The sequence below is a fragment of the Antechinus flavipes genome, chromosome 3 (assembly GCF_016432865.1).
Source record: "Antechinus flavipes isolate AdamAnt ecotype Samford, QLD, Australia chromosome 3, AdamAnt_v2, whole genome shotgun sequence".
Classification (NCBI taxonomy): Eukaryota; Metazoa; Chordata; class Mammalia; order Dasyuromorphia; family Dasyuridae; genus Antechinus; species Antechinus flavipes.
The window spans coordinates 195,455,214-195,472,440 of NC_067400.1; the positions used below are offsets into that span (position 1 = coordinate 195,455,214).

The 17,227-nt window shown below is 33.9% G+C and overlaps 1 protein-coding gene across 1 annotated transcript in view; it reads left to right on the forward strand.

Moving 5' to 3' along the window:
• Positions 1 to 17,227, forward strand: part of EPHA3 (EPH receptor A3) — a 339,310-nt gene that overhangs the window by 235,732 nt on the left and 86,351 nt on the right. The window contains exon 4 of the mRNA XM_051984382.1: positions 11,562 to 11,686. Coding sequence (XP_051840342.1) covers positions 11,562 to 11,686 — 125 coding nt within the window. The remainder of the gene's footprint in view (positions 1 to 11,561; positions 11,687 to 17,227) is intronic.

Sequence of the window (17,227 nt, forward strand, 5' to 3'; positions counted from 1 at the left end):
ACACTCTTTCATGTGAGTGGTAATAGTTTCAATCTCATCCTCTGAAAATTGTCTGTTCATATCCTTTGACCATTTATCAATTGGAGAATGGCTTGATTTCTTATAAATTTGAGTCAGTTCTCTATATATTTTGGAAATGAGGCCTTTATCAGAACCTTTAACTGTGAAAATGTTTTCCCAGTTTGTTGCTTCCCTTCTAATCTTGTTTGCATTAGTTTTATTTGTACAAAGGCTTTTTAATTTGATGTAATCGAAATTTTCTATTCTGTGATCAGTAATGGTCTCTAGTTCATCTTTGGTCACAAATTTCTTTCTCCTCCACAAGTCTGAGAGATAAACTATTCTATGTTCCTCTAATTTATTTATAATCTCGTTCTTTATGCCTAGGTCATAGACCCATTTTGATCTTATCTTGGTATATGGTGTTAAGTGTGGGTCCATGCCTAATTTCTGCCATACTAATTTCCAATTATCCCAGCAGTTTTTATCAAATAATGAATTCTTTTCCCAGAAGTTAGGGGCTTTGGGTTTGTCAAACACTAGATTGCTATAATTGACTATTCTGTCTTGTGAGCCTAGCCTTTTCCACTGATCCACTAATCTATTTCTTAGCCAATACCAAATGGTTTTGGTGACTGCTGCTTTATAATATAATTTTAGATCAGGTACAGCTAGGCCACCTTCATTTGATTTTTTTTTCATTAATTCCCTTGAGATTCTCGACTTTTTATTGTTCCATATGAATTTTGTTGTTATTTTTTCTAGATCAATAAAATATTTTCTTGGAAGTCTGATTGGTATAGCACTAAATAAATAGATTAGTTTAGGGAGTATTGTCATCTTTATTATGTTCACTCGGCCTATCCAAGAGCACTTAATATTTTTCCAATTATTTAAGTCTGACTTTATTTGTGTGGAGACTTTTTTATAATTTTGCTCATATAATTCCTGACTTTCCTTTGGTAGATAGATTCCCAAATATTTTATGGTATCAACAGTTATTCTGAATGGAATTTCTCTTTGTATCTCTTGCTGTTGGGTTTTGTTGGTGATGTATAAAAATGCTGAGGATTTATGGGGATTTATTTTGTAGCCAGCTACTTTGCTAAAATTATGAATTATTTCCAATAGCTTTTTGGTAGAATCTCTGGGGTTCTCTAGGTATACCATCATATCATCTGCAAAGAGTGATAGTTTGGTTTCCTCATTGCCTACTCTAATTCCTTTTATATCTTTCTCGACTCTTATTGCCGAGGCTGGTGTTTCTAATACGATATTAAATAATAATGGTGATAGTGGGCAACCTTGCTTCACTCCAGATCTTACTGGGAAAGGTTCCAGTTTTTCTCCATTGCATATGATGCTTACTGATGGTTTTAAATATATGCTCCTGACTATTTTAAGGAAAAGTCCATTTATTCCTATGCTCTCAAGTGTTTTTATTAGGAATGGATGTTGGATTTTATCAAATGCTTTTTCTGCATCTATTGAGATGATCATGTGGTTTTTGTTTGTTTGGTTATTGATATAGTCAATTATGCTAATAGTTTTCCTAATATTGAACCAGCCCTGCATTCCTGGTATAAATCCTACTTGGTCATAGTGTATTATCCTGGTGACAATTTTCTGTAATCTTTTTGCTAATATTTTATTTAAGATTTTAGCATCAATATTCATTAGGGAGATTGGTCTATAATTTTCTTTCTCTGTTTTCAGCCTACCTGGTTTAGGTATCAGTACCATATCTGTGTCATAAAAGGAGTTTGGTAGGACTCCTTACATCCCTATTTTTTCAAATAGTTTATATAACATTGGAGTTAATTGTTCTTTAAATGTTTGGTAGAATTCACATGTAAATCCATCTGGTCCTGGGGATTTTTTCTTAGGGAGTTGATTGATAGTTTGTTCTATTTCTTTTTCTGAGATGGGACTGTTTAGGATATTTACTTCTTCCTCTGTTAGTTTGGGCAAGCTATATTTTTGGAGGTATTTTTCTATTTCATTTAAGTTGTCGAATTTATTGGCATAAAGTTGGGCAAAGTAACTCCTAATTATTGCTCTAATTTCCTCTTTGTTAGTGGTGAGTTCTCCCTTTTCATTTTTAAGACTAACAATTTGATTTTCCTCTTTCCTTTTTTTAATCAGATTTACTAAGGGTTTGTCTATTTTGTTGGTTTTTTCATAGAACCAACTCTTAGTTTTATTAATCAATTCAATAGTTTTTTTACTTTCAATTTTATTGATCTCACCTTTTACTTTTAGAATTTCAAGTTTAGTGTTTGACTGGGGGTTTTTAATTTGTTCCTTTTCTAGCATTTTTAATTGCAAACCCAATTCATTGACCTTCTCTTTCTCTATTTTATACAAATAGGCCTCTAGAGATATGAAATTTCCCCTTATTACCGCTTTGGCTGCATCCCATACATTTTGGTATGATGTCTCATTATTATCGTTTTCTTGGGTGAAGTTATTAATTATGTCTATGATTTGCTGTTTTACCCAATCATTCTTTAGTATGAGATTATTTAGTTTCCAATTATTTTTTGGTCTACTTCCCCCTGGTTTTTTGTTGAATGTAATTTTCATTGCATCGTGGTCTGAAAAGGATGCATTTACTATTTCTGCCTTACTACATTTGAGTTTGAGGTTTTTATGTCCTAATATATGGTCAATTTTTGTATAGGTTCCATGAACTGCTGAAAAGAAAGTGTATTCCTTTCTGTCTCCATTACATTTTCTCCAGAGATCTATCATATCTAGCTTTTCTAGTATTCTGTTTACCTCTTTGACTTCTTTCTTATTTATTTTCTGGTTTGATTTATCTAATTCTGAGAGTGCAAGGTTAAGATCTCCCACTATTATAGTTTTACTGTCTATTTCTTCTTGCAGCTCTCTTAGTTTCTCTTTTAAGAATTTAGATGCTACCCCACTTGGTGCATATATGTTTAATATAGATAGTGCTTCATTATCCATGCTACCCTTTAGCAAGATATAGTGTCCTTCCTTATCTCTTTTAATTAGGTCAATTTTTGCTTTAGCTTGATCTGAGATCAGGATGGCTACCCCTGCTTTTTTGACTTCACCTGAAGCATAGTAGATTTTGCTCCAACCTTTTACCTTTAACCTGCATGCATCTCCCCGCTTCAGGTGTGTTTCCTGTAAACAACATATTGTAGGATTCTGGCTTTTAATCCATTCTGCTAACCGCTTCCTCTTTATGGGGGAGTTTACCCCGTTCACGTTTATGGTTAGAATGACCAATTCTGTATTACTTGCCATCTTGTTAACCCCGGTTTATGCTTTCCTCCCTTCTTTCCCCTTTCCCCCCCTTCCAAGTATTAAGCTTGTGAGCACCCCTTGCTTCTCACAGCCCTCCCTTTTTAGTGTCCCTCCCCCCGCCTTAGAGTTCCTCCCCCTATCTTACCCCTTTCCCTCCCAGTTCCCGTATTCCCTTCCGCTTAGCTTATTCCTTCCCTTTCCACTTTTCCCTTCTCACTTTTCAATGAGATGGGAGAAGTTTCACCTTAGATTGAATATGTCTTAAGATTTTTCACTTAAAGCCAATTCTGAAGGCAGTAAGATACCCACTATATTCATCCCCCTCCATTCTTTCTCTCAGGTATAATAGGTTTCCTATGCCTCTTCATGAGATGTACTATCCCCACTTTACCCTTTTTCTGGTACAATGTCCTTTCCACATCAATTTCTAGAACAAGGTATACATGTATTCTTAATACATCTATATAGTCAAAATATAGTTCCCAAGATTAATCTTTACCTTTTTAGATTTCTCTTGAGTTCTATATTTGTAGATCAAACTTTTTGTTAAGTTCTGGTTTTTTCATCAGAAATAGATGAAATTCGCTTACTTCGTTGAATGTCCATCTTCTTCCCTGGAAAAAGATGCTCATTCTCGCTGGGTAAGTTATTTTTGGTTGCATACCAAGTTCCTTAGCCTTTCGGAATATCATATTCCAGGCCCTTCGATCTTTTAATGTGGATGCTGCCAGATCCTGGGTGATCCTTATTGTGGCTCCTTGATACTTGAATTGGGTTTTTCTAGCCGCTTGCAATATTTTTTCTTTCATCTGAGGGTTCTGGCATTTGGCCACTATATTCCTTGGTGTTTTGATTTTAGGATCCCTTTCAGTGGGTGATCGATGAATCCTTTCAATGTTTATTTTTTCCTCTGTTCCTATGACTTCTGGGCAGTTCTCTTTGATAATTTCCTGGAAGACAGTGTCCAGGCTCTTTTTTTCATCATGTTTTTCTGGGAGTCCAATGATTCTCAGATTGTCTCTCCTGGATCTGTTTTCCAGGTCTGTTGTCTTCCCCAGAAGGTATTTCACATTTTTCTCCATTGTTTGATTTTTTTTGGATTTGCTTGACTGATTCTTCTTGTCTCCTCGAGTCATTCAATTCCACTTGTTCAATTCTGATTTTCAGTGAAGTATTCTCTTCACTCACTTTTTTAAAATCTTTCTCTAATTGTCCAATTGAGTTCTTTTGTTCTGTGGAATTTTTTTCCATTTCGCCAATTTTGTTTTTTAGAGAGCTGTTTTCTGTTTCCAGTTCACTAATCCTATTTTTCAAGGATTTTACTTCTTTATCCACTCTCTCTTTAACTTTCTCCAGACTCTTTTCCCATTTTTCTTCTAGCTCCCTTGTGAGAGCCTTTTTAATCACTTCTATGAGGTTCATCTGTGCTGAGGAACAGACGATCTCCTCCTTTGGGGAATCACCTGGGGACTGCCTGTTTTTAGTCTCCTCAGGATTTAGAGTCTGCTCTCTATCTGTATAGAAGCTGTCAAGGGTTAAAGTCCTCTTCAGCTTCTTGCTCATTCTGTCTATTAATCAGAGACAAACTACCAAAGAAAAACAGAAAAAACTGGAGTCTTTCTTTGGGGGGGGGGGGCTGGGTGTGTTATCGAGCTTCCTCTACAGACTGCAGGTGGCAGCAGTGAGGCACTAGCAGGACTGTGCTGCGCCTGCGCTCTGAGATCCCAGAGCGTGCTGAGTCACTGAGGGGGGGAAGGGGGGGGCGGCCAGGACCTGAGAGACTCCAGCTGTTTGCGGTTGTGTTCTTCAGCCCCGGTGTTTTTAGCTTCTCTGCTGGGCTGCTGACTTGCTGCAGGTTCCAAACCTGTAGCGAAGCTCTCCCCGCAGAGACGGCTACGATCACTCCCCACCCCCTCTCAGCTCTGCTCCCGTGCTCTCACTGCCGCTGCCCGCCGCCTGCGCCCGATCTAAAACCGCCCCAGCCCTCCAGTAAAGACAGACCTTTCTTGGCGGATCTCAAGGATGGCTTCTCTTGGTAACTATTTGTGGGTTTTTTTTCAGTCAAGCATTGATTCAGAGGCTTGTAATGAAGTGGATAGTGAGAGAAAGCGCGGAGCTTATGCAACTGTGAGCCTCCTCTCCGCCATCTTAACCGGAAGTCCCATAATTTCTATAGAAGCAGAAGGAACTGATTTCAAAGATGACCTCAGATATTTATATTTTTGATCTTAGTTTAGTCACTTAACTGGCTCAGTTTCTTCAATTATAAAATGGGAATAATATATGCACTTACGAGGTTTGTTGTGAGGACACATATAGGATTTTACCATATATTTATGTATAATATATATGTATGGAATTAATTTCTTAGGAGAGTTTTTTAAAAGTTCAATTTATATGAAATGCAGTTTAAAAGTATATGGAAAAGCAACTTTTAATAAAATGGGGCACTTCTAATAAATTCAATTGCTTAGTCTAGTCATACGTGAAAGAGATATACCTTACAACAATGGTATCTTCTCTTTTTTTGTTGAAAAAATATTTTGATCCTAGGGCTCGTCATTGGAGATCGTCATTAGAAAATTGTATAGTTAGTTGGTTGTTATCTTTGAAAAACAGGAAGAAATGGTGAATATTTTAGATATTGGAACACATGATATAAAAATAATTTTGATAAAATTTGGATTCTCTTTTGTTTGTTTATAAGATCATAGGGTCATCCATAGCCCCTTGATTGCTTTTATATTTCGTTGGTATAGGAAACTCTCACTGAGGAAAATTCCTCTATCAATAAAGATTGACACTATTATGCAACTTATAACCAGGTGGATTGATAAGCTATAATAAGTAATATGATATAATATGATATGATTTATTACATTATATTGCATTGCCTTGTATTATATATGAATCCTTTTAAAATGAAGTAATAATAGGTTTTTCCTCATGGGGTGGATTTTGAAGATCAAATGAACTAATATATATTCAATCCATGAATAATCTTTAATCACTATATAAAGACTTACTATTGTTAAAGATTAGGTACTATACAACTGAGTAACTTGTCCAGGTTTCTAAAAGTGGGATTTGCCAGAGACAAAGCTGAAAACCAGGTCTTCCTTACTCCTAGGCAAGGTTTCTATCCGCTATGTAAAAATGATTGTCTCTTTGTTAAGGATGTCAAAGATGAAATCTATGATCAGAAGAGGAGGATAACATATAAAGCCAAAATGATATCTTGATTTTTCAAAAGGAAAGAAACTGGTAAGGATGTCAGAGAGGAAATGTATGATCAGAAGAGGAGGATAACATATAAAGCCAAAATGATATCTTGGTTTTTCAAAAGGAAAGAAACTGGTAAGGATGTCAGAGAGGAAATGTATGATCAGAAGAGGAGGATAACATATAAAGCCAAAATGATATCTTCATTTCAAAAGGAAAGAAACCTAGAGGAAGGCCATCAGCATATTAAATGGGATCTTCTATGAAGGATCTATGGAATAACATGGTAAAAAATTGCATGAAATCTGTTCTGTACCAATCTAGGAAACAGCAGCATTAATAATACAATGGATATCATAAAGTATTGAAGCATTTAGTTATTCTATTGGTAGTACAGATATTATTATATTTTGCAGATTTACATTTCAAAGAAATCATATGATTTACCTATTGTCACAAATAGTAAAAAGCAGGACTTTATGAAAAATATACCAATTACCTCTAAAAACCAACATTTATTGAATGTCTACTAAATGCATGGCATTGTATTTAGGTGTTGAAGGAAAATATAGATAAATAAGATATAATCTCTGATCTTAAGGAATTCACAGTCTACTGGAGGAGAAAAGGCATAAACATATGAAATTGTGGACCCTTACTGTAGCAAGACAACCTTTTTAATAATGAGGCAGAGGGAAGAATAAGCATTTATTGAGTGCCTACTTAGCTAAACATTTTCCAAACATTACTACATATTACTGCATTTGACCTTCACCACTCTGAGATGTAGTTGCTAATATGATCATGTTACAGCTAAAGAAATTGAAGTAAGTGACTTGTTTACAGCTATATAACTGGTTAGTGTCTGAGGCTAGATTTGAACTTAGATCTTCCTGACTCTAGGCCCAATGCTCTAACTGTACTATCTAGATATCTAATTGATCCATTTTTAAAATTTTAAATTAATTAATTATTTTTTGGTTGTATATGGGCATTCAGGCTTTTTTTTTTCTTTTTTTTTTTTAACATATTTCCTTAAGAAGCATGCTGGTAGAGAAAAATCAGAACAAAAGGGAAAAGAAAAAAAGTGAACATAGCATTTGTTGATTTATAATTTCTCCATAGTTCTCTGTCTGGATAAAGATGCTTAATTTTCCATCCAAAGTTTATTGGGATTGCCTTAGATCACTGAACTGCTAAGAAAAACCAAGTGTGTCATAATTAATCGCCCCACGATCTTGCTGTTACTATGTATAATGCATTACTGATTCTGCTTGTTTCACTCAGCATCAGTTCATATAAATCTTTCCAAGTCTTTCTAAAATCAGCTTGTTCATTTTTTTACAGATCAGTAATAATCCATTACTTTAATATAGCATAACATATTGAGCCATTCCTCAATTGATAGGCATTTACTTATGTTCCAATTCTTTGACATCACAAAAAGAGTTGTTAAAAAAACATTTTTGTACATATGGGTTCTTTCCCTCTCTTTATGGTTTCTTGGAATACAGACGTAATAGAGACACTGCTGGTTTAAAGCGTATGCACAGTTCCATAGTTCTTTGGGTATTATTCCAAATTATTCTCCAGAATGATTGGATTAGTTTACAACTTCACCAATAGTTTATAGCCCCATTCAATGTTTGTCACTATATTTTCCTATCATCTTAGCCCACCTGAGGTAGTCTAATAGATTCTTTATCTCAATCCCTCTAAGAAAGCATCCAAAATCTCTTCTCTCTACTTCCTCTCCCTCCCACCATTCATTCAGCTGAGAACCTCTCTTCATACTCTACTGAGGATTTAAAGGTCATTGGCAAAATGGTCCCCTACATACCAAAAAACTCTTTCTCTTTCGCTTTACTCCATTTTTTGATAAATTACTAAGCATTCTCATGAAAATTAAGTTTTCTGCATATAATCTTGATCATATTTTCTCCCATCTCTTTCAGCAGATGGCCTCCCTCAGTAATCTCTGGCTTTTATTTAATATTCATTTATTCATTCTCTGCTGCCCAAATATAAGTCTGAGTGGATCTAGATTTAAAACAAAGGAACAAATTATAGCAATAAAAGCCCTCACTATGCCCTTCTATTTCCTTCCTTGTTCTTTTCTTCCCTTTTTATCTGACCTCTTAGAATAAATTCTAAAGACTCTCTACCCTTAAAAACTTCTACACACCTTGAGATTTGAATCCAGACTTCATCACTCAATTGAACCCTTGAGGATAGGGATAGTTTCATTTTTGTTTTTATGTCCTCAGAACATAGTACAGTGCCTGACACATAATAAGTACTTAATAAATGTTTGCTTGATTGATTGCATGAAATATTATTTTATAGTAAATTGCATTCCCTCTGTTTTGAGATTGCCTCGACTCAGACCTGATGATCTGGTAATTTAAGTTTGAATTGATGGAACAAAATGAGAGATTTATTAATTGATCAACAAACAAGAAAAGGAGACTTTACTATAACAAGAGAAGAAAATTCAACAAGGATACGCAAGGAAGATCTCTTGAGTTGTTATAGATAAACAAAGCTCCCTTGTTTCAGTTGCCCATTGTGATCTGTGCTCCAAACATCAAAGATTACCTCAAGCTCTTCATAATGGCTTTGTAGTCAATTTATCCAGAAGTGATTTCGACAGCCTGGGCTTTTAGTCTCCTGAATCAATCAATTGATTTCTGCCTTTTAAAGTCTAACTTGTATGGCAAGAACTGGGTTCTATCTCCTACTGTTGTTGTTGTTGAGTTATTTTTTAGTCATGTCTGACTTATCATGACCTCACTTGTGGTTTCCTTGGCTAAGATACTGGAGTATTTTGTCATTTCCTCTTCCAGCACATTTTACACATCAGTAACTGAGGCAAACATATTTAAGTGATTTATACAGAGTGACACAAATAGCAAGAGTTTGAGACCATTTTTGAACTTAGGCTTCTTGACATTCAAGCAAAGCACTCTAAATACATATATTTCCTATAAGAAAATGTTACTTTCTGTTAATTGTTATGATGGAAAAATTCATCACAGAAGCATCTTTCTTTGTCTTAGAGCCTTGACCCTTCAGATGGATATCATTCAGAGTGCCCAGATCCCTTGCTAAAAACCTTTTTGTGTGTGGCAATCTTCCCTAACTGGACATTTTCTACTTCTCTCCAATATCATTGAATCAAAGAACCCAAGTGTCCACTGTACTCCAACTTTTAGGCCCATTTCTCCCTTCCCAAAGTTTTTAGATCAGTGCATTCCAGTCCCCCTTTATCGAATTACACTGTGGACATGATCGTTGACACCTCATATTGAGTAAGAAATCACCTGGTAACATAGAGCACCACCAGACTTTATCATTTACCTACTACTAACCACTAAATTCAAATATGACTTACCTTCATTGATATTACACCATTCTGCTGGGCTTTATCATCTACTTTCTACTATAACTCTTCAGACGTCCAGATATTGTCATCAGATCTGCCAACAGTAAGCCTTAAAAACTTTTGTTTGTTACTGAACCCTCTGATATGTGTTGTCTCCAATTAAAATGTTAGCTCCTTGAGATCTTGCTTTAGTTTGTTTTTCTTTGTATTCCAAGTGTATCACAAAACATATTTAAGATTAAGAATTTAATTTATTACTTATTCTTTTTATATGACATATTTTTAATAATATGGAGATGGTATGTCACTTTTTTTTTTTTTTGGCAATGCTCTAAAAGCACAACATAAAAGAAATAACCTGAAAAATTCTGTGAATAATTTGTTATACTTGCAGCATTCATTGTCTAATTATTTCTGTTACGTTTGAGCTCCTGTACTGGTACAATAGATTACTCAGAGGTAACAGATTTAAAGCAATATCCTTGTACAAAAAGCATATTCCAAATAACCTCAGGTAGAAGCAATTCTCAAGGTATTTTAAAAGGAGCTCATAGAATATGAATACATAAAAATTACTAAGGAAAAAGTTAAAAAGTAGTAAAGGGAGTTCTCTTGGGTTTCAAGAGCTATTTGCTAAAGCCTCAAAAATTATTTTTATATTCCTCTTGTCCAAAGGTCCTACAAATGAATCTCAGATCCATTCACCTGGGGCCAAAGTTGACTCAAACTACTCCAGGCCTACAATATAACCTTGTTTGTCACAGGGTTGCTGAGCTTGTGAGGATATGGAGGATTAACTGACATCAGCCAAGTTGCCCTAGTATCTTGGAACACAATCTTTTATCAAAAGAGATTATTTGAAATAGAAGATTACAAAATTTGTTTTGAGTTTCCATTCCTCCTTTCATCACAATCACATTGGTGGTGTCTGGTCTCTCCATAGATATGAATGACAACATTTATATGCCTTAGTGGACAGATTTTATTTCTCAGAAAAGATTGCTGGCAGATAAATGTTGTTTGCAACAGTTTAAAACCTGCTGAAACTGTTTTAAAAAATCCAGGGCCATTTCCATGCCATGTTAAGGCAAATTAGAACTCTAGCAGAGATTTCTTTCTCTGTATTGTGATATATAGTTTTACTTATGACAAATTTGCATCAGAAGTAAGGACTTATTGAATCAAATCATGAATCATTTATTTTCTACATTATACTAAATATTATTATTACCTATGAATATCATGGGACTCCTTACACATAATTTATTCCAGTCCTGTTGTAACATTGCATATGAAAATGTTATCAATGAACTAGGGAATCTGATAATAATAATGTTACAACATTATTACAAATTTTTTTTTAAATATATCAAATATATTTCATTGCTTACATTATAGTAGCAGATTGAAAACATCTGCTCACTTGCCACTAGTCCACCAGTAATAGAAAATTTCAGCTCATTTTCTTTCAGGCCAATTTGCTTCAAGGCATTTGTACCAGGACCAGAATCCAACTGCTGAGTCTTGATGTGGGGCCAGATTTATACTGGAGTTGTTTAAATGGAAACAATACCTTCTTGCCAAGGATTAGAACTGGGATAAACTCCATTTGCTTTGCTCTCTTCCTTTCCCCCTTCTTATTTCCCTACCCTTTTTCTCCAACCTCACTTTGCAGCTCCATCACCTGTCACAATAATTAGAAAGGACCGAACATCTAGAAGCAGTATCTCCTTGTCTTGGCAAGAACCTGAACATCCTAATGGTATCATCCTGGACTACGAGGTCAAGTACTATGAAAAGGTGAGAGATAAAAGGTTAATAGCAAAGGGGGGGAGGGAAAGAGTTGCTTTCTTAGACTCCACACCCTTGCAAAATAAGTTCCTGACATAGTGCATTACTATATTATATGGATATAATGATGGGTTATTGAAAACCATTGTTTTCATCTTAGGCTCATAAAGTAAGAAGGGATTTTGTGTATTATCTAGTCTAATCCTTCATTTTATAGCCTCAGAGTCTTAGCTACTGAGTACTTCCAATTCAACTGCCTAACACTAGAAAAGAATTAGGACTGAAACTGAAATATTTGATACTGAGTCCAATTTTCCATCCAATTTATTAGACATGCCTGCCTAGACAAACTATTCATTGCTGTAAAAAGCAGTTGTTTCTTCCAGATTTAAAATTATTTTAAATATTATAGATTAGGCTATTCAAACAATACCAAGACTTGTCAAATGACCTCATAATCATGTTGATCATTTGGAAGATATATTTTCCTGTTTTATTACATTGACTATGCTTGCAATTTGGTGCTATCATTTATTTGAAAATTTACAAGGATTCTTCTGCAAAGTTTTAAGATATTTTAAAAAATATTACTTGTAATATTATGGATAGAGTGTTGGGCATGGTATCAGAGAAATCTGCGTTCATTCCCCATCTCTGACACTTACTAGCTATATAACTCCAGGCACATCATTTAATTATTTTGTGCCTTAAGCACCAGACCTGAGTCTGAGAACCTTTAGTTTTCAATCTTTGATCTGAACTGATAAAAGACATAACTACACTGTTGCCTGATATTGGTGAAATCATAGACCATTCCTCTAATTTCTTTATTCCTTTAAGTATCATTTTGTTAGGTGGAAGATAGCTGGAGGAAACAAATGAGAATATAAAAAGGTCCAATAATAGCATATTAAAAATAATAGTATCAGGAATTTGCAAAATATACAGTATCTAATTTCATTGTTTTTTAAAGTAGATTCTTTAGAATCATTGATTAGGAAAGGACTTTAGAGGTCTTCTAAGCTAATATCCTCAAATTCAGAGAGAGAAAGTTATTTATCCAAAATCACAGCAAGTTTGCTTTGGGGCTAGAATTGGAACCCCAATCGCCTATTTCTCATGTCAGCACTTTTTACATTATTCTAACTTGCAAAAATGCAGTGTATTTTCTTGGTGATTAAAAAAAACAAACCTTAAAACATATTTTAGTTTTATTGTCACAATTACCAAGTAGGGCAACAGAGAGACAAAGTAATATATTCAAGAAAGCTAAGTTAAAGTTAGGAATGGGTTGTTAAAATATAAGTGTTTGGTTCTTTTCCTACTATGCCATAAATGTAATCTTAAACATTTAAAATAAAAGTTTTATTGAATTTAAATTAAAGATGTATTGAAATTAATTTTCACTCAGTCTTCTGAAACAGCTTATTTATTGAATAGGCCTTACAAATATGATTACTTTCTTGGAAGTTATTATCAGATTTCCAAATGGTAGAGAGTAAGAGAAACCCAAAAATGACAAATATTTGAGGCTTTAGATTTTTTCAGCTTTTATTATCATTAATTATATTATTTTTATTATTTATATTTTTGCTATTTAATTTGTAAAGTCATCTACAACTCATTTGGGAACTACGAAGTGTTATGGAAACAAATAATTAAAAGGGCAGATATGTTTTAAATAAACTATATATTGAATAAAGTATCATCATATGTGTATGTGTATATAAATGTATGTGTATATAATATATGTAAATCCATATTTACATATACATATGAACAAGTCCCGTTTCACCCAAAGAAATATGTACAATAAGATCACTGCTCTTTTTGATGCTACTGAGTATTAAAATTTGATGGAGAATATACTGCAACTGATAGAGAATTCCCAGTGAAAGCAATCTCACAATTCTCTGAGGTTCCATTGCATAGTTAACCATATTTCCAACTTCTCTTATCTTTAAGGCTTTTCATTAATGTTCAAGTGCCAATTTTTCTTATTTTTTTCTTTCAAAATTTGAATTTTTAAATTGATGGTACTTGTTTATTTCAATGTTTGCATATATACTAAATAAACAGTTTGGAAACATATGTTCCAATTAGAGAAACTAAATTCCCCCAGGTTCTCAGTTCTGCTGGCAGTGAGTCATTCATTACTGGTGTCTTTTCTCAAGTAACTAGCTAAAAACCATTGATTCCTATATTCAGGATTATTCTATTCACAGAATCAGAGCAGCAAAATAAATTCGAAAGCAGAGAAGAATTTGAGTAATAAACTAGTATGATCCTCTTATTTTAGAGATGAGGAAACAGAAGAGGCCTAAAACTAAAGAACAACTTACTGCCAACAGTTACAAAGCTATTGGCTGGTAGAGCTGAGACATGAATTTAGATCTATTAAACTATTGTGGATCTTGTTTTTTTACCTGATGAAATCCAGCTGTGGTAAATTTGCTTTGGCATATGAGGAAAGAAACTCCGAGATTGATTTTCCACAATAGGTGTGTGTGTGTGTGTGTGTGTGTGTGTGCGCGCGCGCGTGTGTCTGTTTGTGTCTGTATCTGTGTGTATATATAAAAATATAAATATACACACATATATGCACACACATATGCATACATATATGTATACATATATATTTGTGTGTATAAAATATATGCATATAATATGTATAAATAAGTATTTGCACTCCCATTAAGTTAATAATTTTCCATTGTCAAATAAATAGAATACAAACTTAGATTTTAAGGAAACTGAAAAATAAAGTTGGTTGGACAAAATCTTATTGATGCCCTAAAAGATTTGTTTAATTTGACAAATGTCCATGTAAGAAAAAATGTTATTCAGGCATGTTACATACAGTTTCCAGAGAATGCCTTACCCATAACAGTTGCTGCATAAATAATTTCTGATAGATTACAGGAGGTAGGATGGATCTAATAGACTAACAAATCCAGAAATTCCCAAACTTTTTTGGTGCCCACATGCTTTTGGCTTTCAATAAACCTTTCTAAAACCTGTCTTTCATATGAAAGAAAAGTAATTCTAGGATTTACCATTCATATGAATATAAAAATAAAACAAAGAATTAAATTTTCATGAAAAAAAATTTTAACTATAAATGTTTTTCTACTCATTAAAATATTTCAAAATATATTTATCAAAGTTATTTATTTGAGTTATCATAAAGTTATTTACTAAACTTTGCCCCTACCTCCTTGACAAGTTTTGCATTTCCTCAGGATCAAATTTTATCCAAGTTTAGAATCATGATCTTATCTAAACTTCTTGATTTTAGACATTTAATTGAAGCCCAAAAGTCCATGGTCATTTATTATGCAGGTTTTAATCATTAAACTAAAATGATTGATTAATCTACTGCCCAGAGTCTAGATAGGAAAAGATTAATTTAGGAAACCATTTATGGAAGCATACATATGTTCATCTCCCTTTAGTGCTCCCCTTTCTTTGCTTATGGCAAATGATAAGAACATTGTGTAGCAGACCAGAGATATCATTAGTACTTAACTTACTGTACAACTTTTAAAATAGGTTTAAAAAAATGGAGCATCCATCCTTCTAAGCATAGGCATCTTGCCTTAGTTTCAGGAAAGTATGGAGAGATGACACAAATAATAAGAGAATCCTGCATGATTCTTATCCTTATGAACTGTTCTGAGATATCATTAGTATAAGATGAGGTAATAGTTATCACAGGATGACTGAAACTATTTCATTATGGTCTTTATCTGCATTATCTGAGCAGCAGCTCCATCAAGGTCCACAATTCTGGAGAGTAAGACATGCAAAATTCATCTTCTTTAAGGTGATTATCTCATATAAATAGGGTGTATGTGTAAGAATCACACCCCACTAGGCAAACAGCATTCAGAACTCCCTATGACCCTAGGCCTTTGAAATCACAAGGGAGCCACAAAGGTTAGCAAAGTCCTCTTCAGATCCCTGTTCTATCCAAGAAAAGAAATATAAAAGATGAAGCCCTAGAAATATGAGATTTATGCCAAACTCAAAAAGATAAGCATATGTGTTTGCTGTCATGTATGTAGGGTTCCCATATCTGTTGAATTGAATAGAGAGAGGAAATGAGTGAAAAATTCCATAACTAGAAACTCAATAGTTCACAGAGTCCTGGAATGTTGGGAAGAATGCAAAAGGGAGCAAGAACAGAAGTTGCTTCTTCTTTTAAACATATTGAGTAGGAGCTTTTCACCTTTGATATAATGCTCTCCATTAAACACCAATCACAGAGGCCAATGATGTACTAAGGACTTGTGATTGTTTATGCCCTTTAGCAAGGTGCCAGAGCAATGGAACACTGGAATTTGCAGTAGCATGAAACCCATTAGAAAGATCAAGAATGTAGGTACAATGCTATCACAGTTGTAAAAATACTGTTGTTGTTTAATTGATTAGTTTAATCTTTTGATGTTTAAATCTTCATGACTCAATTTCATTCTCTAGCTCATTTTATAGATGATGAAATTGAATCAAACAGGGTTAAGTGATTTGCCCAGAGAAGCACAGTTAGTCTTTGAGGCTGGAGTTTAATTCAGATTTTCCTGATTCTGGGTCTAGCACTATATTACATGGTGCCACATAGCTGTCCTGTAATAATATTACACAGAGAGAATCATATATTTAGGACTCTAAAGAGCTTTTAGGATTATTTGGCCCACTCCCTCCATTTTGTAAATGAAGAAAATAAATCAAATAAAATTGACAAAATTAGAATTTGAATAGTTTCTCTTACCCCAAAATTTATTACTCTTTTCATTGATAGTTAAATGGTTATAATTCTGGGCCTGCAATCAGGAAGCCTTGAATTCAAATACAACTTCAGATACTTACTATGTAATCCTAAGCAAGTCACTTAACCTTTTCCTCAGCTTCTTCCACTGCAAAATGAGAATAATAATATCATCTGCCTCTTAAATTCACTTAGCATGCTGCTTCACATAGTAGGTGTTTCTTTGCTTCATTCCTTCATATTGTCTTGGTAGTTTGCATCATTGTTGTAAAAAAATTTCTGTTTCTTTCCCTCTTTTGTGCTTTAAGAAAAATTGAAAGAAATTTTAAAAAAATGAAAGCTTCTTTATGTTACTATGACAATACTATAAAACAGATTAGAGCTCAGAGAAAGTTTTAATCCACATCCAAGAATGAATTTTCCAAGTCATAATTATTTCTTTGCAGGTTTATCAGGTTTTCTTTATTTAAAAAAAATAATAAAATAAAAATAATGATTGTGCCAATCATTGTATTCCAATTTGAAGAAACAGTAAGAGGGATGAATTTTGCATATGGCTATCTGTAGATGATTTTTGCAGCATAAAAGGGCTGTTATGAAATCTGAATTAGCCTATTTCAACAGAGTAAAAAGATCTAAGCATATCTGGTGCTTGTTTAACTCTTTCTGTGGTTCTAGACAAACCTCATTAGCTTAGTCTCATGCCTCGCATTTACAAACTCACATTTCTATGGTAAAGTATACTTGGTTTGCATAACCCTTTCCTCTTAAAGAAACTAGAT